Here is a 24,359-nt window from a genome sequence, read left to right as displayed (position 1 = left end):
CGGCGGCCCATCAGGCCTAATTGCCTGAACAGTGTCCCTGACTAATTTTGTAACTGCCTCTAATCCTATCCCTATAACCTACCTCTACTCCTATCTGTACCCCTCAGTCCATTTGTCCTCCAGGTATCTATCCAAACCTTCTTTGAAGCCCTGTATCGTGCTCCTGCTTATCACATCCTCCGGTAGCGCGTTCCATGTATCCACCACCCTCTGGGTGAAAAAGAACTTCCTGGCGTTTGTTCTAAACCTTCCCCCTTTCAATTTCTGAGTGCCCCCTTGTACTTGTGGTTCCCCTTAATTGGAAAAATCTGTCTCTGTCTACTCTTTCTATGCCCTTCATGATCTTGAAGGTTTCTATCATGTCTCCTCTAAGTCTCCGCTTTTCCAGGGAGAAAAGCCCCAGCTTTTACAGTCTGTCAGTATATGAGAAGTCCTCCATACCCTTTATTAGCTTAGTTGCTCTTCTCTGGACTCCCTCAAGTACCGCCATGTCCTTCTTGAGGTACGGCGACCAGTACTGGACACAGTACTCCAGGTGCGGGCGCACCATTGCACGATACAGTGGCAGGATAACTTCTTTCGTCCTGGTCGTGATACCCTTCTTAGTGATGAGAATAGGGTTCTTTTGCTTAGTCTGTATTTAATTCATTCCCTTGCCTTTGCCTATTCGTATCAGATAATATACATGATTTTCTTGCGAAGCAACAAATGTTTGTTTTCTTAGAGGCCAACTCTCTCTCCATCCAGTTACTACAGCTAGGGAGTCCCACATGTGAGAATATGTGAGCATAAGAACATAAGAATAGCCTTACCAGGTCAGACCAATGGTCCATCAAACCCAGTAGCCTGTTCTCACGGTGGCCAATCCATGTCCCCGGTACATGACCAAAACCCAAGGAGTAGCAATATTCTATCCTATCATTCATGGCAAGCAGTGGCTTCCCCCATGTCTTTCTCAATAACAGACTATGGACTTTTCCTCCAGGAAACTGACCAAACCTTTCTTAAAACTATCTACACTATCTGCTCTTACCACAACATCTGGCAGTGCATTCCAGAGCTTAACTATACTCTGAATGAAAAAAGTATTTTCCTGTAACTTCAAGTGTTCCCCTAGCCTTTGTAATTTTTGACATACTGAAAAATCGATCCACTTGTACCCGTTCTACTCCTCTCAGGATTTTGTAGACTTCAGTCATATCTTCCCTCAATCCTTAAACGCTCAAAAACAACAACTCCTATTGCCCACCACTTATGAGGTATTCAGTAAACGCCTCAAAACTCACCTATTCCTGAAATACCTAGACAGCTGACCCACTTCTCTCTTTCCCCTCTCTAACGGTGTTCCTGCCCTTTCTCCCCATTGTTCCCACATCCCTTAAGTTAACTCAACTTGTACGTCAACTCAACTTGTACTTCACTAATCTTTTGTAAACCGCATAGAACTTAACGGTACTGCGGTATATAAACTGTTATTATTATTATTATTAAAAACAGCTATATGGGAGTTCAGATTCCACCATTTCATTCGAAATTGGTAGCAGTGGTATTCTTCATTATCCCTTCATAGCTTACTTTTAGAGCTTTACTTTTTAATTTTATTATATAGCTTTACTACTATTTATTTCTTATTTTTTCAGTTTAAATAACTTATTCTTTCAATTCAACTTAGCTTTTTTCATTGCTGGCTCCCCTTCCCAACGCGTTTCGCCTATCTTTCTCAAGGTCAGGGGAACTTTGTTAAAGATTAAACTTTCCCATTTCGATCTACCGCTGGCAATCCAAGATATCTCCCTTCAGCCATCTCTTTTCCGAGCTGAAGAGTCCTAATCTTTTTAATCTTTCCTCATATGAGAGGAGTTCCATACCCTTTATCATCTTGGTTGCTCTTCTTTGAACCTTTTCTAGCGGCGCTAAATCTTTCTTGAGATAAGGAGATCAGAATTGAATGCAATACTCCAAATGAGGTCGCACCATGGAGCGATACAGGGGCATTATGACATTCTCAGTCTTATTAACCTTCCCTTTTTTAATAATTCCTAGCATCCTGTTTGCTTTTTTGACCGCCGCTGCACATTGGGCGGAAGGTTTCTTCCACATTGTCCACAATGATACCCAGATCTTTTTCTTGGATGCTAACCCCAAGGTGGATCCTAGCATCTGGTTACTGTGATTCAGGTTATTCTTCCCAATGTACATCACTTTGCATTTTTCCACATTAAATTTTATCTGCCACTTGGACACCCAGTCTTCCAATTTCCATAGGTCCGTCTGCATGCGTTTTAAGAACTTTGAACAGTTTAGTGTCATCTGCAAATTTAATCATCTCACTCATTCCAATTTCCAGATCATTTATAAATAAGTTAAATAGCACCGGTCCCAGTACAGACCCCTGTGGCACTCCACTGTTTACTCTCCTCCATTGAGAAAAATGACCATTTAACCCTACCCTCTGTTTTCTATCCGATAACCAATTCCTAATCCACAACTGAACTTTGCCACCTATCCCATGACTCTTTAATTTTCCTAAGAGCCTCTCATGAGGAACTTCATCAAAAGCTTTCTGAAAATCTAGATACATTACATCAACCGGCTTACCTTTATCCACATGTTTTTTCACACCTTCAAAGAAGTCAAGAAAATTGGTGAGGTAAGATCTTCCTCGGCTGAAACCATGCTGACTCTGTCTCATTAAATCATGTTTGTCTGTGTGTTCCACAATTTTATTTTTTATAATTGTTTCCACCATTTTACCTGGCACTGAAGTCAGGCTTACTGGTCTGTAATTTCCCAGATCTCCCCTGGATCCCTTTTTAAAAATTGGCGTAACATTGGCAACCCTCCAATCTTCAGGTGCTACAGGTGATTTTAGCAACAGGTTACAGATCACTAACAGCAGGTCAGTAATTTCATGTTTGAGTTCTTATAGTACCCTGGGATATATACTATCTGGTCCAGGTGATTTATCACTATTTAACTTAGTACATATTCCAGTTTCACTGAGATTTCTTTCAGTTCCTCTGCATCATCACTTATTTCTGGTTCAGGTAGATCTCTTACATCTTCTTCCGTAAAGACTGAAGCAAAGAATTAATTCAGTAGGTTGAGCAACCTACATGAAAACTCATAAAGGTAAAACTCCTGAAGCTGTAGTTCTCAAACCGCCCCCAATTCACTGTCTCTTACTTCCTCAGGAGGGGAAACAAAAAAACAAATAAATTCAAGGTTTCAAGGTTTTATTAAAATTTGATTTAATCGCTTATCTAATTTCTAAGCGAGTTTACAATATATAAAAAAGGAGCATGAACATAATAAAAATGCCATTAACAATACCATTAATAATTTTAAAAAAACAACAAAAAACAAATTACAAAGAAACATCAACTAATAATTGGCATATTAAAAAGGGATAAATGAGACAGACAGATGGGAGACAAAAGGAAATAGGGTTAGAAATACAATTTGGATAGGAACGAAAGACAAATAAGGAAAAAACAAAAGGAAAGGGCTCATTGCTGCTTAATTCCTTAAGGAAGTGTAAAATTTAAATCAAATGTTAAAAACTTGTTTAAATAAATGACTCGAGTAGGCTTTTGAAACGTTCGAGATTAGCTTCTTCTCTAACAAGAGCTGGTAAGGTATTCCAAAGTTGAGGGGCTATGACTGAGAAAATGTCATGCCTTTTGGTTCCTATTATATGAAGGGAGGGGACCATCAGCAATTTACAATTAGATGATATAAGACTGCGGGGTGGGTAATATGGGATAAGATATTTATCAATAAATTGGGGCAGTTTGGAATGAATTGTTTTAAGTGTTATGAGAGAGATTTTGTAAGAAATTCTTTGATTAATAGGCAGCCAATGGGCATTTCGAAGTAGAGGGGTGACATGATCATATTTTTTAGATTTTGTTATTAATTTTATTGCGGCATTTTGAATTATTTGTAAACATTTTAATTCTTTCTGGGGCACTCCTGTAAATAAGCTATTACTGTAATCTAATTTCGCAATGATTAATGAATGTACCAGAATGTTAATGGATTTTGATTCTAAGAATTAAGAGATTGAGCGATTACAGAACTTATATGGTTATGGAACATTAGTTTTTTTTAATCAAATACAACCCCTAAGATTTTAATAGAGTCAACATGGATCGGGGGCAGGTATCGAGAAGAATTGGAAAGTTTAGCGCTATTCCCTCTTTCCAGGGGAAGAACATTACTTTTGTTTTTGAAGCTTTTAAGGCTAGCATATTTTCTTTCAGCCATAATCTAATCTGATTGAGTTTATTGTTAATTTCAGTAATTTCATTGGTATTTCACTAAACAATATAGTACAATACACATTAAAATCTTACATACTTACATACAATTGGCAGATGAAATTTAATATGGAAAAATGCAAAGTGATGCACTTTGGGAAGAATAACCTGAATCACAGTTACCGGATGCTAGGGTCCACCTTGGGGGTTAGCATCCAAAAAAAGGATCTGGGTATCATTGTGGACAATACGATGAAACCTTCCACCCAATGTGTGGCAGCGGCCAAAAAAGCAAACAGGATGCTAGAAATTATTAAGAAAGAGATGGTTAACAAGACTGAGAATGTCATAATGCCCTTGTATCGCTCCATGGTGTGACCTTATTTTGAGTACTGCGTCCAATTCTGGTCTCCTTATCTCAAAGAAAAATATAGTGCCGCTAGAAAAGGTTTAAAGAAGAGCAACCAAGATGATAAAGGGGATGGAACTCCTCTCGTATGAGGAAAGACTAAAATGGTTAGGGCTCTTCAGCTTGGAAAAGAGATGGCTGAGGGGAGATATGATTGAAGTCTACAAAATCCTGAATGGAGTAAAACGGGTACAAGTGGATCGATTTTTCACTCCGTCAAAAATTACAAAGTCTAGGGGACACTTGATGAAGTTAAATGGAAATACTTTTAAAACCAATAGGAGGAAATTTTTTTTTCACTCAGAGAATAGTTAAGCTCTGGAATGAGTTGCCAGAAGATGTGGTAAGAGCGGATAGCGTAGCTGGTTTTAAGAAAGGTTTGGACAAGTTTCTGGAGGAAAAGTCCATAGTCTGTTATTGAGAAAGACATGGAGGAAGCCACTGCTTGCCCTGTATTGATAGCATGGAATATTGCTATACCTTGGGTTTTGGCCAGGTACTAGTGACCTGGATTGGCCACCGTGAGAACGGGCTACTGGGCTTGATGGACCATTGGTCTGACCCAGTAAGGCTATTCTTATGTTCTTATACCTCATTACAGCTTCAACTTCATGGAAGACAAACAAACTGGAGCCAAACGCAAGTAGCTAGCACTAAAAGAGGCTCATACTGAACATTTAAATGATCTGGGTATTGAACACATCATGTACCAGCAAGAAGAGCATTGAATGCGGCTAACACCCCCCCCCCCCCCGCCCGCTAAGCCAATTAATGACATCACTACAGCTGAAACCACTCAATCTCGCTGTTGAGACCAGTCTGGCTCAATGTATGCCAGCTGAAAATAAACTGCTTTTCTCTTTCCAGTAAATATTGTGTAACATCACTGGAAAAATGCAAGGCATGCAGTAGGACCATGTATTTCAATTCATCCACTGCACGACTGGCTTCCTGTCAGTGAAGCACCAGCGGAGCCGAGAGACAGCCACAGCGGATATTGCTCAAATGCTCTGCTATCCGTAGTGTAACCATTCATTTAGTGTGGCCAATGTACAACTTTCTACAAGGGCATGTAATATAATACACGACTGCGCATGAATTGCAGTCAGTATTGGACTTCATCACATATCTTTCCCCACTTGAAAATGGAATGATTCCATTGTCCAGTAATACAAATTGACAATAAACACACATATTGTGGACTCTTGAATCACTAGTGCTGGGCTCACTGGTGCAGAGCAAGCGGCGTAACATTTCAGTTGCGTCCATGAGTGAACAATTGGTGGGGATTTAGTGAATTTATTTACTCCATTTGTTTTTTAGTTTCCCCTCCTGAGGAAGCAAGAGACAGTGATACTCAAGTCGGGGGGGAGGGCGCTTGAGAACTATAGCTTCATGAGTTTTACTTTTATGAGTTTTCACCTAGTTGCTCAGCCTATGGGACAGATACTAACCTGCCACGATTATTCAGATAAGTCATTTGCTTTTCTGTTAAGAATTTATTCTGTGATGGTATCTTATGAAGTTGCGGTTGGACAAGCGAGTGCTATGATAGTCCTAATGAGCAACCTCTGTTTTCTTCAATATATGTTCATCACGTTGTTGGTTATGGGTCTGAGCACTGCATAAACATTTATAAAAATAATTTTAAACTGTGATTCTAGTTGGGCACCCTCTTTTTGGACCATAAATTTAAGTTTTTTTTTATCAATCTAGGCTTCTTTCAAAACTTGTTGTCTAAATTTATAAACCTAGAGAATTTTTGAAAAGACTGATTTAGACTGTTAACTTCCAGAATAGAAAATTGATCTCTATATACATTTAGGTAAACAGGTCAACAGTCTCTCATCCTATAATAAAAATCTCTCCAGATAGATAAAGTTACTTATATGTGTTAATTTGTTTCACTATTTTTGCCACTGTATTTTTATGTAATTTTGTCACAATTTGATTTATTATCTAGTGTGCAGAAGATGCTGAAATACGGAATTTGGTTCGACAGTATGGAGGTCTAACACCATTGGCTGAACTCCTCAAGAAGTCTGATAACAAAGAACTCTTAGCAGCAATAACTGGAGCAATCTGGAAATGTTCAATCAGTCTAGAAAATGTGTTAAAGTATGGATAAAATGTTTTATTGTACAAAGTATTTTTGTATTGCATTTAAAACTTTATAAATTAGCAGTGACCAATAATTTGGGCTTGCAACAAAATAACCCTTCTTAATGGTAACCACATTGATAATTCTCCCCTCCCCCAAGTTGCTATAACTGTTAAAAATAAAATAACTAGTCTAAACAGTAACCAACATTGATAACTCAACCCCTTAAATGGCATTAGCTTCAATAAAAACAGACTTGTTTTTAGGGAGTATCCCTGTACCCCTTTTTCTTTTGTTTCATCTATAGGGCTGACCATCTGCTTTGGTACGAACTGAGGAGGTATAGAATAGACCAGAGTGATGGGAGGCGGAGTGAAGAAAATGCTAATATGGCTCTCTACTCAGATCTCATGGGAAGGGATTGACTAATCAAAACTTCAGGAATGCCTATTTACTAGAAATAAGATTACTGAGCTAAGTACCTAATTTTCCCATGTACTCTCAAGGATTTCATGCATCTGTGAACTTGGATGGGGAAAAATTATAACTTTATTCTCACTAATCTCTAAAGGGCCCTTTTACAAAGCTGCAGTAAGCACTAACAGCAAAATATAAAATTAACCACTTAAAATGGTCATTTACATATGTGTATGTAGCACAATGCATCTTAATTATCAATTTTAGAAAACCTGCTACTTATGTATGTATGTCCTCAGAATGTATAGCTTTCATAGGGATGTGTTTTGAGTGGGCCAGAAAAGATGCATATATTTTCAATTTTGCAAAGCAAATAAATATTCTCTTGATAAAATCTGTCAGCATTTACACCTGTTCTGATACAACTGATCTTTTCATCTTAGGGTGTGGAAGAGTTGGGGAGGGGGGCATAAGTGTTTACCTCTGTTATTTAAACCTTCACAATCCTGAGTGATGCTCCTCTGTTTATGAACATGTTCCTTTGTAAAATTATTGTTCCTATTGGATTTGCCACAAAATATTGTAGAAATGTATTTCCTGCTGCATTATAGGTGTGTTAAGAAAATATTTTCATCATCAAGCCTTTTATAAAAAATACTCTGTGGTCCATTTACAAGCTGAGATAAAAAGGTGATCTTAGTGTGCCTTCACGTAGGTCTTTCCTGTGCAATAAGGCTATTTGTACTGCTGCCAGAAAATGGCTACTTTTCTGTTTTTTGAATTAATGGCCTTGTTGAATGAGGCAAAGCAACTCAATGCTGATTTCCAAAGAGCAGCCAGGAAAGACATAGTAAACATAGTAACATAGTAGATGACGGCAGATAAAGACCCGAATGGTCCATCCAGTCTGCCCAACCTGATTCAATTTAAATTTTTTTTTTTTTTTTTTCTTTTTAGCTATTTCTGGACGAGAATCCAAAGCTTTACCCGGTACTGTGCTTGGGTTCCAACTGCCGAAATCTCTGTTAAGACTTACTCCTGTTAAGACAAGAACAACTTCCTGAATGCTCGATGCATGAACCTAGAAAGAAGCCTATAAGAAATGTCATACTAGGGAATTATTTGCCATGGTGAAACAAGTGAGAAAGCCTTTCTCAGCATGCCAAATCAACCATCAAAGACCGTGATGAGAATGAAATTAGCGATCAGTAGGACATCAAGCAGCGATAGAAAGAATACACAAGGAATTATACATCAGCACAAGCACTGACTAACCTGAAGAGCTTGGAAGTCAAGAGAAAGCAGAACCAAACCTATTGGAAAGTGAAGTGGATTGGGCACTGAGGCAGCAGCCAAACAACAAAGCACCTGCTCAAACCACTCCCAAGAGTCACATTGATAGCATTATGCCAGAAGATCTGAAGGACCTGCACATGGCCAAAGGACTGGAAAAGATCAGTTTTTATCATACTATTGAAGAAAGGCAATGCCAGGGACTGTACCAACTATACAATAACCCTGATCCTCCATGCTAGCAAGGTGCTTCTAAAGATCATCTAGAGCAGCAGTCTCAAACTCAAACCCATTGCAGGGCCACATTTTGGATTTGTAGGTACTTGGATAGCCGCAGAGAAAATAGTTTAAGGTCTTATTAAAGAAATAACTTTGAATGAGGTAAAACTTGTTATAGTTTCCTTAATTGCTTCTGATGATTTCAGCTATACATAGCAGTGCAACATGCAGAAAGTGAAGTTTAGATAGTTTTTCACTTTCTGCATATTGCACTGCTTTCAGCAGTGTAAAGCTGAAATTATCAAAGCAACTAAGGAAAGATTTATAAACTTTTAAAGAGTTTTACCTCATGCAAAATTTTGATTTAGATTCTAATCTAAAGTATCATCTGCAAGAGATGAGATTTTGGTGTAGTCATCCAGGCTTGTTTGTAGAGGGGAGAATCAAAATCCAACTTGTGCCTTAAGTCGCATCCGCAAACGCCTTCAGCTCTCACCTCCTCCAGCACCGGACACAACCGCCATCTTACATCAAGCAGTCACCGCCAGGAGAGGTGCTGAATTTTGCAAGAGTTCACAAGATTGCGTACATACGCACAAGCTGCACTGCCTCCAATGGTTGGCTTACATTCTGGAACGTTGCCCACCTCACTGCTGTAACATCATGCAAGCACTTTCATGCGTCTGTACACGATTGTCCTCTCCACTCCACCTCACAATTGCGTACAGACATTGCTGTAACCTCACGCAAGCGCTTTCCTAAGTCTGTACGCAATTGTGAGGTGGAGTAGAGGACAATCGTGTACAGACGCATGAAAGTGCTTGCATGATGTTAAAGCAGTGAGGCGGGCAAACATTCCAGAACAATGGTAACTTATCGAGAGCCTCAAAATAGTACCTGGCATACCGCATGCGGCCAGTAGGCTGCGAGTTTGAGACCACTGATCTAGAGGCACTTGGGCAACATCCTTGATCAAGAATTTCCTGATGTCCAAGCTGGATTCTGTAAGGGCAGAGGGACCCATGATCACATCATAAACTTAAGGTGGATCATAGAAAATGTGAGGGAATAACAGAAGAAGCTCTATATCTGCTTCATTGATTATACTAAGGCTTTTGACTATGTTGAGCATGATGAGCTTTGGGAAGTACTGAGTGAGGTAGGAGTGCCAGCTCACCTGATCAGGTTAATCATTTCGCTCTACTATGATCCAGAAGCTACAGTGTGAACCAGGTATGGAGATATAGAATTGTTCAAGATCAAAAAGAATACAAGACAAGGATGCATTCTCTCTCCTTATCTTTTTGACCTCTATGCAGAAGTAATCATGAGGAAGCTGGACTTCGATGATTCAAGTGTTGGAATGAAAATAGGCAGAAGAACCATCAGTAATCTGAGATACGCAGATGATACTACCCTGCTGGCAGAGAATGAGAAGGATCTCAATAAATTGATCCTGAAGCTGAAAAAAGAAAGCAAGAAGATGGGACTTTACCTGAACCATCAAGAAGACCAAAATCATAACTACCACCAACAAGAAAGTTCACATAAAGATCAACGATGAAGAAATAAGTGTGGTTGACAGCTTCATTTTCCTTGGGTCCCTCAATGATCACAGTGGTGGTTCGACAGCAGAGATCAAGCATTGACTAGTATAGGGGCGTGCAGCCATGGTGAGCATGAACCAAATATAGAAGTGCAAGGATGTCTCAGTCACCATCAAACAAAGGCTGATCACTGCCATTGTGTTCCCAGTCGTGACATATGGCTGCAAGACATGGACATTCATGAAAACAGATAGAAGAAAAATTGACGCCTTTGAGCTGTGGTGCTGGAGAAGACTTCTATGAATCCCATGAATAACTAGGATCACCAACAAAGATGTTCTTGATCATATAACCCCAGAGTTGTCCTTGGAAGGCAAGATTACCAGGCAGAAACTGACCTATTTTGGACATGTGATGAGGGCAAATTCACTAGAAAAGGAGGTGCTACTTGGAATGGTCTGTGGTAAAATGAAATGGGAATGACACAGGAATTAACAGCAAGCAATTGAAAGAAGTTATAGTAAACAGGGAAGCATGGCTAGGACTGACCTACAGAGTAGTCAAGGGTTGGACCCAACAGAATGGATAGTAGTAGTAATTATAGTTAATGTTGCCATTAGCGTCTGTGTATGGCCGTTTGGAGGAGGATGGGCAGGGGAGGGCTTCAATGGCTGGGAGGTTGTAGATGGGCTGGAGTAAGTCTTAACAGAGATTTCGGCAGTTGGAACCCAAGCACAGTACCGGGTAAAGCTTTGGATTCTCGCCCAGAAATTGGTAAAAAAAAAAAAAAATTTAAATTGAATCAGGTTGGGCAGACTGGATGGACCATTCGGGTCTTTATCTGCCATCATCTACTATGTTACTATGTTACTATGTAGTGCACAGCCGTTAACAAAATTAATGCATGAGTCCTTACTCCCGCCCATTTTGTAGGCGGTAAGGGCTCATATGCTAATTCTGTGCTAACTAATCCATACTGAAACACCCACTCTCTGCCCCCCCTCCCCCCGACTCTCCCCCCTCTGAGAAAAATTGTTTAGCACATAGGGGTCTTTTACTAAGGCGTGCTAAATGCTAACGCATCCATAGAATATAATGGGCATGTTAGCATTTAGCGCACGCTGTCACAACCCCCCCTCCGGCCGCAGCTGGTCCGAGTGGCATGTGACAGGGGTTAGCATGCACCTCCTAGGGGTCGCATAGGTTTTAGGAGACTACTGAGTACTGGTGTTTAACCATTAAGACACCACACACCATCTGTAACTGAAATATGAACTATGCTTTATTATAACTCAGTTCAAAAAGGTATCTGGCTTTTCCCAGCCTCAAAAGAAAGTCCAAACAGAACAATTCAAAATACAATTCACAGTGTCAGAATGCTCCCAATTGAAGGATATTTCAGCATCAGTTCATACTTGCAACAAACAAAAGAAAAACATTTGGAAACAGTTCTTGGGTTTCTCTGTGCCTCAGAATCTTCCCTTCAGGTGTGTCTTTATTCAGGTGTTCTTTAAGCCACATGTAGGGCAGGCAGAAAGTGCACACATGTAGAATCTTTGCAAAAGAGTTCTGTTCTCACCCTGAGTTCAAACATATAAATCTCAGTGGGTTAGAGCAGGAAAGAAAACAAAAAACTTCTTTTCAGAGCTGTGCTGAGCTAATCAGCACAGCTCCTGTGCTTCTGCACTAGCCAGTCACACAATCCCAGAGAAAAAAACTACATGAAAAATAAAACTTTCAATGGTTCCTCCTAGAACCTAGGTATCACACAATACCGTGTAGTAAAGAGTTCCTTATTGCAAAAGAAGAAACTCAGTCTCTAGCACTGGTCATCAACAAGAAGCAAAACCACTCTACTTTTAAACACGGTCAGCATTTCATAATACTCTCACTTGCCTTAGTTCAAACAGCCCTCTATTGCTTGTTGGTCTGCATTTGCCTCTTAGGTCCAAGGCTTATGGCAATTCTCCTGTTGCCTGACCCTCAGCCCTAGCTTCTCCCTGGCCCTGTGGCTTAGATACTTCCTCAGTCTGGACCGTTCTCTTTTCCTGTCTAGGACACCTCCTCCTCTCTTAGCAGTGCAGCTAGCATTTTATAGGCAAGTGCCCCACCCCCAGCCACCAGGTGAAGGAGTTCTATGGCACTCTGCAGCTGCCTGTTTCCAGATTAAAACTGCTTTCAGTTCAATGTGTATTGCACTTTAGACCCATCTGCTCTCTTGCTCCCTCTGGTGCTTCTGGAGAAAACACCAGTTTCAGGATTTTCTCAAAACTGGAATGTCTCTAACAGCCTCAACCGGCTCTGCTACCTTAGGGACACTCCTAGCAGGCATACCCTGCATACCACAGTGCTAATATTTAGTGTGCACTTACTGTGGAACTTACTGTAGGATGCCTCAGTGTGTTCCACAGCAAGCGTTTTTAAACTGAGGCAAGCACACACTAGTACTTACCTCAGCTTAGTAAAATGAACCCTCTGCAAATTCTGAATATCCAAAATGAACATCTCTCTTTCTATCTTCATGTACAATGCAAAATTGGGGACACATCTGTTATCTTAGTATGTGATAATAAAGTGAAGTTTATTATAGGAACTTTTTTTTTTAATTTACAATTAGGTTTCAGGAATACCAGGTTCTAGAAATTTTGGTTGCTTTGTTGGCTGACCAACCTGAAGAAGTCCTTGTGAATGTTGTTGGAGCAATAGCAGAATGTGGGCAAGAACCATCAAATCGAACCATCATCCGAAAATGTGGTGGCATCAATCCTCTTGTTAACTTACTCAGTGGAACTAATCGAGCACTTCTTGTGAATGTCACTAAAGCAGTAGGAGCTTGTGCAGTAGAACCAGAAAATATGACGTAAGTATCAGATTTTAGAATGTTGTGTTGCTAATTCAGTTACTAAATCCTGTTCATTTCTATGCCTTATCCATATAACATTGCTACTAAGAACCAAAACCACATATCTGACATACAAGGAATACATCACACCTTTTGTGTCTGTTGATATTGCTGTTGATTTTCATAAATTACTTATTTAATATCTATATAGTCCATATCCCTGTTCTCTTAGCATGGTTTCATTTGCTATTTTTGTTGATTTTTCTTATATTCCTAAAGACAGTCATTTTGTGCAACCTGTTTCAACAGATTGAAAATATCCATGAAACCCAATTAAGGGCAATTTTACAACTGCATAATATTTGATGAAGGAATTGCTATTTCACATTAACATAATACAAAAGCATCTTTATAAAGTATGGTGCTCATTTTGAATGCTATGTTTGCAATTTACATGTGGAAATGCAGATATCATACTTGAAACAGCATCTATGTGCAGTGGCATACCTAGGGTATATGGCACCTGAGGCCCATCATTTTTTGACACCCCCCCTGTAACAAAATATTTTTTGTAATAACCATAAAACGGAATAAATGGTCAGAATAGAAACAGGCAGTGAAAATTTTCTTTTATTGAACCTCTTATATGTAACCATTTTTCCAAACATAACATAACAAACATAACATAAATTATGTCTGAATTGTCATGACATCAGAAGTACATATGGAGTAGTTGCAGGTGATGCTTGGGACAGTTCTGATTGCGTTAGTTCGATTTTATGTGTTTTTGAGTAGAAGGGTTTTTATTTCTTTTTTGAAGGTTTTGTAGTCTGTGGTCGAGGTCAATAGGTTGTAGAGTTGGGGGTTGAGTGTTATAGCTCGAATGGCTAGGAGGTTGTCGAACAGTTTTTTTTTCTTTTGATGATTTTGGTTGGAGGGTATGTGAATGGTGTGTGAGTTCTCCTATGTCTGGTTGAGGTGGATTGAATTATTTAGCTGAATAAATTAGTTACCCCCCCCCCCCATTCCACACACATTAATTCTCTTCCATTTTTGTTCCCATTATAAAAAACACTGATAAGTTCCCAGAAAAAAAATACATTAAAATAAGAAGTGAAAACAAAGGCCCCTACAGATGAGAACATAACATAAGAATAGCCTAACTGGGTCAGACCAATAGTCCATCATGCCCAGTAGCCCATTCTCATGGTAACCAATCCAGGTCACTAGTACCTGGTCAAAACCCAAAGAGTAGCAACATTCCATGCTACCAATCCAGGGCAAGCAGACACTTCCCCCATGTCTTAATAACAGACTATGGGCTTTTCCTCCAGGAATTTGTCCAAACCTTTCTTAAAACCAGCAACGCTATCTGCTTTTACCATAACTTCTGGCCACTTCAATTTTAAGCTTAGATCTTTCCTTCGAAACAGAGAGACCTTGCTAGATGTCAAATACAGAAAGAACAAAGTAACTTCACAAGGACTTAGCTGTGCAGGAAATGTGAATCTCCTCATACACCCACCATATAGTGCAAAAATGTGCAACGGTCTTCACAGAACAGGCTCACTATAAGCTAAGTGATGATCTGTTATTGGAAAAATAGAAAGGTTTTACATATATATAAAAAACACTACTGAAAAAATGTTATTGAGATAAATAGGAGAGAAATACAATGAATTAATAAAGGTTGGACCGATGAAGCATTAAGCAACTGATGGTATATACCCGATTGCAGTCTGAAGGTCCATACATATGATAAGTACATCCCCAAGGGTGGATGAATTCAACAATAGGTAGTCCTTGAAGTTAGATTCATGAAGACAAATCAATATATGACTTGTATAAACTTTATAAAACACATTATTATATTTTCTTATAAAGCACATATTTTAACTGAACCCTCTGATATCCTCAGCATTGCCATTCACAAAATTAGAAGGAAGAAAAGTTCCCGTTTCCTGCTTTCTAATGTCCCCGGTCTATACAATATTTTTCTTCTGCAGACCCTTCAAAAGTCTGACCAAATCCTCGTTTCACTTGCATTATAAAGTACTGAGGATGCCATCTCTCCCCAATCCCAGGTCCTAAAGTCTAAGACAGTAACACAAACTAGTGCTGCCCAATTCAGGGGAAAAAATTCGATTCGATTCAGCCTATTGAATTGGTTTTTCGATTCGATTTTCCTGCCCAATTGGGTGGTTTTTTTCAAACATCCTGGTGGGTTTATTTTATAGCTTTTTCACCCCCCTTTGGCTTCTTCAAAGCACACTGGCGCTTTGCTATAAATAAAATAAAGAAACAAAAAGCACAGTTACTTACCGTAACAGGTGTTATCCAGGGACAGCAGGCAGATATTCTTAACACATGGGTGACGTCACCGACGGAGCCCCGGTACGGACACTTTTACTAGAAAGTTCTAGTTGGCCGCACCGCGCATGCGCGAGTGCCTTCCCGCCCGACGGAGGAGTGCGTGGTCCCCAGTTAAGATAAGCCAGCTAAGAAGCCAACCCGGGGAGGTGGGTGGGACGTAAGAATATCTGCCTGCTGTCCCTGGATAACACCTGTTACGGTAAGTAACTGTGCTTTATCCCAGGACAAGCAGGCAGCATATTCTTAACACATGGGTGACCTCCAAGCTAACAGAGAGGGAGGAGGGATGGTTGGCCATTAGGAAAATAAATTGCGTAACGCAGATTGGCCGAAGTGCCCATCCCGTCTGGAGAAGGCATCCAGACAGTAGTGAGTAGTGAACGTGTGAACTGAGGACCAAGTGGCAGCCTTGCAGATTTCCTCGATGGGCGTGGAACGGAGGAAAGCCACAGAAGCAGCCATAGCTCTGACCCTGTGGGCCGTGACAGCACCTTCCAGTGAGAGACCGGCCCGAGCATAACAGAACGCAATGCATGCAGCAAGCCAGTTGGAAAGCGTCCGTTTAGAGACAGGACGACCCAGACGGTTAGGGTCGAAGGACAAAAAGAGCTGAGGAGACGAGCGGTGAGCCCTGGTACGGTCAAGATAGTAAGCAAGGGCACGCTTACAGTCCAGCGTGTGCAATGCCTGTTCCCCAGGATGAAAATGGGGCTTAGGGAAAAAGACAGGCAACACAATGGACTGGTTGAGGTGAAATTCCGAGACCACCTTGGGAAGGAATTTAGGATGGGTACGCAGAACCACCTTGTCATGGTGGAAAACAGTGAAAGGTGGGTCGGCAACCAGTGCATGTAGCTCACTAACCCTCCTGGCAGAAGTGATGGCAATGAGGAAAAGCACCTTCCATGTAAGAAATTTGAGTGGAGTTGTGGCAAGAGGCTCAAACGGGGGTTTCATGAGGGCTGATAAAACCACATTCAGGTCCCAGACGACTGGAGGAGGCTTCAGAGGTGGTTTGACATTGAAGAGGCCCCTCATGAACCGGGAAACCAAGGGATGAGCCGTGAGAGGTTTTCCGAGGATAGGCTCATGAAACGCAGTGATGGCGCTGAGGTGGACTCTGATTGAGGTAGACTTGAGGCCAGCGTCGGAGAGAGAGAGCAAATAGTCCAGTACAGTTTCCACTGCCAATGAGGTGGGGTCGTGATGATGTAGAAAACACCAAGAGGAGAACCGGGTCCACTTCTGATGGTAACATTGGAGGGTGGCCGGTTTCCTAGAGGTATCCAAAATACGACGGACAGGCTGAGACAGATTCTCTGGAGAGGTCAGCCCGAGAGAAACCAAGCTGTCAGGTGGAGTGAGGACAGATTGGGATGTAGTAGAGACTGATGCTGCTGCGTAAGTAGAGTAGGAAACACAGGAAGAGGAATGGGCTCCCTGGAGCTGAGCTGGAGCAGGAGGGAGAACCAGTGTTGGCGAGGCCACCGAGGAGCGATGAGAATCATGGTGGCTCCGTCCCTGCGGAGTTTGGATAACGTCCGCAATATCAGAGGCAGTGGAGGAAAGGCATAGAGGAACCGATCCGTCCAGTCGAGCAGGAATGCATCCGGGGCCAGACGATGAGGAGAGAAGAGTCTGGAACAGAACTGGGGCAGCTGATGGTTGTGAGGAGCTGCAAAGAGGTCCACCTGAGGAGTGCCCCAGTGAGCAAAGATGGAGCGGAGTGTGGGAGGATCCAGAGTCCACTCGTGAGGTTGAAGGATGCGGCTGAGATTGTCGGCCAGGGAGTTCTGTTCGCCCTGGATATAGACAGCCTTGAGGAAGAGACTGTGGGCCGTGGCCCAGGTCCAGATGCGGATGGCCTCCTGACAGAGGAGGAGAGATCCGGTGCCGCCTTGCTTGTTTATGTAGTACATGGCTACTTGGTTGTCTGTGCACAGGAGCAGAACCTGAGGGTAGAAAAGGTGCTGGAAGGCCTTGAGAGCATAGAACATGGCTCTGAGTTCCAGGAAATTGATGTGATGTTGACGCTCCTGAGGTGTCCAGAGGCCCTGGGTGCGAAGATCTCCCAGGTGAGCTCCCCACGCATAGGGGGAGGCATCTGTGGTTATGGTCATGGAGTGAGGGGGTAGATGAAAGAGCAGACCCCTGGAAAGATTTGAGGAGTTCAACCACCATTGAAGAGATTGCCGAAGAGACGATGTCACAGAGATGGGATGAGAAAGAAGATCCGTGGTCTGTGACCATTGGTTGGCAAGAGTCCATTGAGGTGTCCTGAGGTGGAGTCGCGCCAGAGGAAGCACATGGACCGTCGAGGCCATGTGGCCCAGGAGGACCATCATCTGTCGGGCTGGGATAGAGTGATGAAGGAGCACCTGACGACAGAGGTGGAGCAGGGTCCGTTGTCGGTCGGAGGGGAGAAACGCCCTCATCAGAGTGGTGTCGAGAACTGCTCCAATGAACTGAAGTCACTGTGTGGGAAGCAGGTGCGACTTGGGGTAGTTGATCTCGAACCCCAGGAGATGGAGGAAAGAGATGGTGTGATGAGTGGCTTGTAGCACAAGCGGAGACATAGGTGCTTTCAACAACCAATCGTCCAAGTAGGGGAACACCTGGAGGTTGTGAGACCGGAGGAAGGCCGCCACCACAATAAGGCACTTGGTGAACACCCTGGGTGATGATGCGAGGCCAAAGGGTAGCACTTTGTACTGATAGTGACGGTGCAGTATCTGAAATCGGAGGTAGCGACGTGAAGTCAGATTGATTGGGATGTGAGTGTAGGCCTCTTTGAGGTCTAGGGAACATAGCCAGTCGTGTTGAGAGAGAAGAGGGTAAAGCATGGCAAGGGAGAGCATTCTGAACTTCTCCTTGACCAGACACTTGTTGAGGTCCCTGAGATCGAGGATGGGACGGAGGTCTCCTGTTTTCTTGGGAACCAGGAAGTAGCTGGAGTAGAATCCCTGACCCCTTTGGTCCGGAGGCACCTCTTCGATGGCATTGAGAAGAAGGAGGGATTGGACCTCCCTCAGGAGGAGGAGAGATTGGGAGGAGTGAGAAGCGGACTCGATAGGAGGATTGTCTGGTGGAAGAGTCTGGAAGTTGAGAGAGTAGCCGTGGCGAATGATGTTGAGGACCCACTGGTCCGAGGTGATGACCTCCCAATGGCTGAGGAAGAGCTGGAGACGTCCCCCGATAGGCTGAGGAAGAGGTAGCGACGGTGGGAGACTGGCTATGCCCTGGAGAAAGGAGTCAAAAGGGTTGAGATGGTTTTGATGGAGGAAGGGGCTTGGCAGGCTGATGAGACTGTGAACGAGCCTGAGGTTGATGCTGGTGATGAGGATGGCGAGACTGTTGAGGCAGATTGAGAGGTCTGGCCGAGAACCTGCGCTGGTAGGAAGACTGCTGTCTGTAGGGACGAGCAGGTGGAGTCTTCTTTTTAGGTTTGACCAGAGTGTCCCACCTGGTCTCGTGAGCTGAGAGCTTCTGGGTTGTCGAGTCCAGGGACTCCCCGAAAAGTTCGTCACCCAGACAAGGTGCGTTAGCCAGGCGGTCTTGGTGGTTAATGTCCAGGTCAGAGACTCTCAGCCAGGCCAAACGGCGCATAGCAACAGCCATGGCAGATGCTCGAGAGGTCAGCTCAAACGAGTCATAAATGGAGCGAACCATGAACTTCCTGAGTTGGAGTAGGCTGGAAATTTGCTGCTGGAAGAGGGGTACCTTACGTTCAGGAAGGTATTTTTGCAAGGTGGAGAGTTGTTGTACCAGATGCTTCATGTAGAAGGAGAAGTGGAAGGTGTAATTGTTTGCTCTATTGGCTAACATTGCATTTTGGAAAAGGCGCTTACCAAATTTATCCATAGTTTTTCCCTCTCTGCCAGGAGGGGTGGAAGCATATACACTGGAACCCTGAGATTTTTTCAAGGTGGACTCCACCAGGAGAGATTCGTGGGGCAATTGAGGCTTGTCAAACCCTGGGATTGGAATGACCCGGTACAAGCTATCCAGTTTGCGAGGAGCCCCGGGAACAGTGAGGGGGGTCTCCCGTTTTTATAAAAAGTTTCCCGTAAGATGTCGTGGACGGGCAACTTTAGAAATTCCTTGGGAGGTTGCTCAAAGTCTAGGGCATCGAGGAAAGCCTGAGACTTTTTAGAGTCGGACTCTAAGGGGATAGAAAGAGCTGCTGACATCTCCCTAAGGAATTTCGAGAAAGAGGACTGTTCCGGTTTTGAAACGGTGTCAGTCATGGAGGGTTCTTCGTCGGTCGATGAAGCGTCCTCCTCGGTACCGTGCGGGGAGTCTTCCCATAAGTCCGGGTCCCTGATGTCGGGGTGTGCACGTCGGGATATCGGTGTGGAAGGCTTGGTATGGCGGGTCTTTGAGAGAGACTTGCCTGAGTGCACCGAGGCGGTACCGGGAGAGGAAGACCGGTGTCGTTCCTGGGACCGGGAAGGGTCGGCAGCAGCATGGGTATGCACTGTAGGTGGTTCAGCCGAGAGCACCGGCATGGAAGTATTAATCGGTACCGAGGGGGTCGACACCGATGGGACAGTGCGAGGCTCGGACCGGTCCTGTACCGGAAGGTGCGGGGCCAGCAACGCCGGCAACAGTTGTTGTAGTTGTTGCTGCAGCTGCTCCTGTAATTGAGATTGGAAAATGGCCGCGATGTGGTCATCCAGGGGGGGCACCGGTACCGCTTTTTTCTTCTTCGGTACCATAGGTGCCGCTCTACGCTCCAGCGATGAGGAGGCCGATGACGAGGCACTCACCGATATCGGAGCGGATCGTTTACGGGGTCGGTGCGGTGTCGTAAGGGTCGGCGTCGCGACCGTGGCAGGAGGACGTTCTAGAGAAGTGGAAGGCTTCTTAGCCGGCTTACCTGGGCCCAGCGACCCCGAAGGATCCGGTGGTGTCGACGTAGACGGTGCCGACTTTTTAGATGCCGTCGACGTCGCGGCAGGTTCCATGGCAGATCCGGTACCGAACAAAAGATTTTGCTGGATCTGCCTATTTTTTAAAGTGCGCTTTTTAAGCGTAGCACAGCGGGTGCAGGTGTTAGCCCAATGCTCTGGACCCAAGCACTGCAGGCACCAATTGTGCGGGTCGGTGAGAGAGATCGGGCGTGCACACCACTGGCACTTTTTAAAGCCCGGTTGAGGGGGCATGAAGGGAAACACGGCCTCCGCAAAATCGAATCCGGAGGCCTGTATGGTGGCAACAGGCCCCGCCGGGGCCGGCCAGAAATACAGAAAACTCGACGAGAGTTGTTTTTTTGTTTTTTTTTAAAGTAAAAATAAGGAATCTAAAATAAAAGAGAATAAAAACCGAAAAAATTTACGCGAGCGGGAAGGTAGGAAACTCGTTTTCAACGGACGTTGAAAAAACATGCATCTTCTTCGCTCCGCGGAAACGAAGAAACTGGGGACCACGCACTCCTCCGTCGGGCGGGAAGGCACTCGCGCATGCGCGGTGCGGCCAACTAGAACTTTCTAGTAAAAGTGTCCGTACCGGGACTCCGTCGGTGACGTCACCCATGTGTTAAGAATATGCTGCCTGCTTGTCCTGGGATAAAGGACTTTTCCTCTCTCTTTAAATCCTAGCTCACGTTTGCGGTCTAACACCAGCTCTGGCAGGATACACATTTCAAATCTGACATATTGTAATCACAAAACAGAAAATAAAATTATTTTTTCTACCTTTTGTTGTCTGGTTATTTTTCAAATCTTGTTGGTTCAAGGCTCTGGTTGTCTTCTGATAACTTGCTTGCCAGGGTCTCCTTCTTCCTTCTTTCTGCATGCTAATCATCCATCTGCCATCTCTGTCCTCCCCGTTTCCTTTCCCTCCCCAGGAGGTCTGGCATGTTTCCTTTTTTTGTCTCCCTCCACAGATCCATCTTTTCTTAACTACCCTTTTATCCAGCATCTCTCCCTCCTTCTCCACCACCCCAGGGTCCACCATCTCTCCCTTTTCCCAACTACCCTCCAAGTTTCTGCCCTGCTGCTAACCGGCTGCCGGAGTTTCTTCAGCCGCTGAGCGACACAGAAGGATTGCGAAGACCTACAAAGAGACATAAATATGCTCGAGGAATGGGCTGCGAAATGGCAAATGAGGTTCAACATGGATAAGTGCAAGGTGATGCATGTCAGTAACAAAAATCATATGCACAAATACAGGATGTCTGGAGCTATACTCGGAGAGAGCCCCAGGAAAGAGACTTGTGAGTTCTTGTAGACAAGTCAATGAAACCGTCCGCGCAATGCGCAGTAGCGGCGAAAGGGCAAACAATGCTAGGAATGATTAAGAAGGAGATCACAAACAGATCTGAAAAGGTTATCATTCCGTTATATTGAGCCATGGTATGCCCCCACCTGGAATACTGCATCCAACACTGGTCGCCGTATATGAAAAAAGATATAGTACTACTCGAAAGGGTCCAGAGAAGAGCGACAAAAATGGTTAAGGGACTGGGGGAGTTGCTGTACAATGAAAGGCTAGAAAAATTGGGCCTTTCCTCCCTTGAGAAGAGAAGACTGAGAGGGGACATGATCGAAACATTCAAGATATTGAAGGGAATTGACTTGGTAGAGAAAGAGAGACTGTTCACCCTCTCCAAGGTGAAGAGAACGAGAGGGCACGTGCTAAAGTTTGAAGGGAAAAGATTCCGTACAAACATAAGGAAATTATTTTTCACCCAGAATGTGGTAGAAATCTGGAATGCTCTTCCAGAGGCTGTTATAGGGGAAAGCACCCTTCAGGGATTCAAGACAAGGTTGGATAAGTTCCTACTGGAACAGAACATACACAAGTAAGGCACTGGTCTTTGACCTAAGGGCCACCGCATGAGCGGACTGCTGGACACGATGGACCACTGGTCTGACTCAGCAGTGGCAATTCTTATGTTCTCCCTAGTTTACACAATCTCATAGAGAACTCGAGCAAATATGTAGGAAACTCAAATGTAAATGGAAGAAATCTAATTTAGACTTAGATAAACTTAATTGGAAGCTTGCTCTAAGAAAATATAATTTTGAGCTGAGAAAGGCAAGAAAAAACTACTATGGCAGTAAAATCGCCAGTTCTAATTACCAAAGTGGTACTCTAATCTCTGGCGTACATTAACAAGTCATGGCCATAAATCTCTTCAGGTTTCACCACCTTCTGCAGATTCTCTTGCTTCTTTTTTTGAAGATAAAATCATTACCATTAGGAATTATTTCTCGACAGTGGACTTTGGTCTCTTCTCAAACTTCAAGGGTAGTTTAATGCTGACGCCAGCAGACCGTTTCTGGCACTCATTTGACTTATCTGAGTCCCAAGTCTCGAAACTATGCGCAAAATTGATGAGATATAAACGCATCCTTGATCCTTTTTGCTAATATTCCACCTTAAGCAATCAATTGTCTGACAACATTACTAAATTATGCTTTTGAAACAGGGTATTTTTCACATGACATGGATATAATTAGCCTTATCCCTCTCTTGAAAAAACCAGACCATGACCCAACTGTCACTTCTCACTATAGACCAATTGCAAATATACCTCTTCTAACTAAACTTATGGAATCAATTATTGTCAGCCAACTCTCAAGTTATCTGGAGAAGTTTTCCATCCTTTTACCTTTCCAGCATGGGTTCCACCTGAATTTCAGCACAGAAACCCTTTTGGTCTCTCTCCTTTCTATGATCCAACAGTTACAATCTTGTAAGACACATGCTATCTTACTTCAGTTCGATCTGTCTGCAACCTCCATCCAGCAGGTGGCGCTGAATTGCATGAAAAGGTTACCCTGCTGAGTCATGGGGTGGAACCCAGGCAGGCAGAGATTCATATGCCAGTCTGGAATTAATTCAGTGGTCTCCCTGTTGGAGAGAAGCCTGGCCTAGAGAGGTAAGCCGAACTTCTGAAAACTGTGAAATATATTCCTGGGTTTGGCTGAGACTGTATATATGAACTGAGAATAATTTTCTCCCTGGGCTGTGAGGGACCAGACTCAGGGTCCTGTAAACAAATAAAGGTTTTGTGGCAGTTAAAAGTGTGTCCAGTGAGGAGGTGTGCACAAACTTTACCTCCCAAAACCATCAATAGTTCACGCTGCAAAAATTGAATGCAGTTTGCAAGTGGTGGCGTTTTTGCAGCGCAAACTATTGATGCTTAACTGGTCATTGGATATTTTTTCTGATTTATACATAGACTTGAGAGACTCCTGAGGCAGACCATTTTGGCCGAAACATGCGCATGTTGAGTCGATGTATGTTGTATTAAAGGAATAAAGGATCTTGTGGAATACTTGGAGTTCACCAGTCTTTTTTTGGACTTATTCTTTCGTGTCTGGAACTCCAGTCTGTCACACATCTAATAAATTGATTTGGATGAGGCTCCAGGAGACAGACATAGTAAACAAGATCTCCTTTCTCTGCAAAAAAAAAAAAAAAAAACCCCGGCACCATCGAAGGATTTGTGCTCTTCTATGTTCACATAGCTTGAGAAGCTTAATGGAATCAAGGAAATACTGATTATCAACCAACTGACAATTAAAAGTTTTACAAACCAAGGGCTCCTTTTACAAAGCCACGGTAGTGATGCTGCCATGGTAAATGCACTGAAGCCCATTCAATTCCTTTGGGCTTCAGTGCATTTGCCATGGCAGCATCGCTACTGTGGCTTTATAAAAAGGACCCTAAAATAACAAGTTAAATTAAGGGCTCCTTTTATGAAGCTGCGTTAGAGGCTTTATCGCACGCTAACCCCCGCGCTAGGCGAAAAACTACCGCCTGCTCAAGAGGAGGTGGTAGCAGCTAGCGTGGCCAGCAGTTTAGCACGTGCTATTACGCGCATTAAACCGCTAATGCGGCTTCATAAAAGGAGCCCTAAGTAATGGCAACTATTTATTTCAAC

At 43.2% G+C, this 24,359-nt stretch overlaps 1 protein-coding gene across 3 annotated transcripts in view; it reads left to right on the top strand.

Moving 5' to 3' along the window:
• Window positions 1-24,359, top strand: part of ARMC4 (armadillo repeat containing 4) — a 378,797-nt gene that overhangs the window by 301,282 nt on the left and 53,156 nt on the right. For all 3 annotated transcript variants that reach the window (XM_033931435.1, XM_033931436.1, XM_033931437.1), the window contains exons 15-16: window positions 6,635-6,789; window positions 12,866-13,108. In XM_033931435.1, coding sequence (XP_033787326.1) covers window positions 6,635-6,789; window positions 12,866-13,108 — 398 coding nt within the window. The remainder of the gene's footprint in view (window positions 1-6,634; window positions 6,790-12,865; window positions 13,109-24,359) is intronic.

This window comes from Geotrypetes seraphini, chromosome 2, assembly GCF_902459505.1.
Source record: "Geotrypetes seraphini chromosome 2, aGeoSer1.1, whole genome shotgun sequence".
NCBI classification, from domain to species: Eukaryota; Metazoa; Chordata; class Amphibia; order Gymnophiona; family Dermophiidae; genus Geotrypetes; species Geotrypetes seraphini.
The sequence above is the reverse complement of the archived record's forward strand: the minus strand, read 5'-3'. Positions and strand labels throughout refer to the sequence as shown.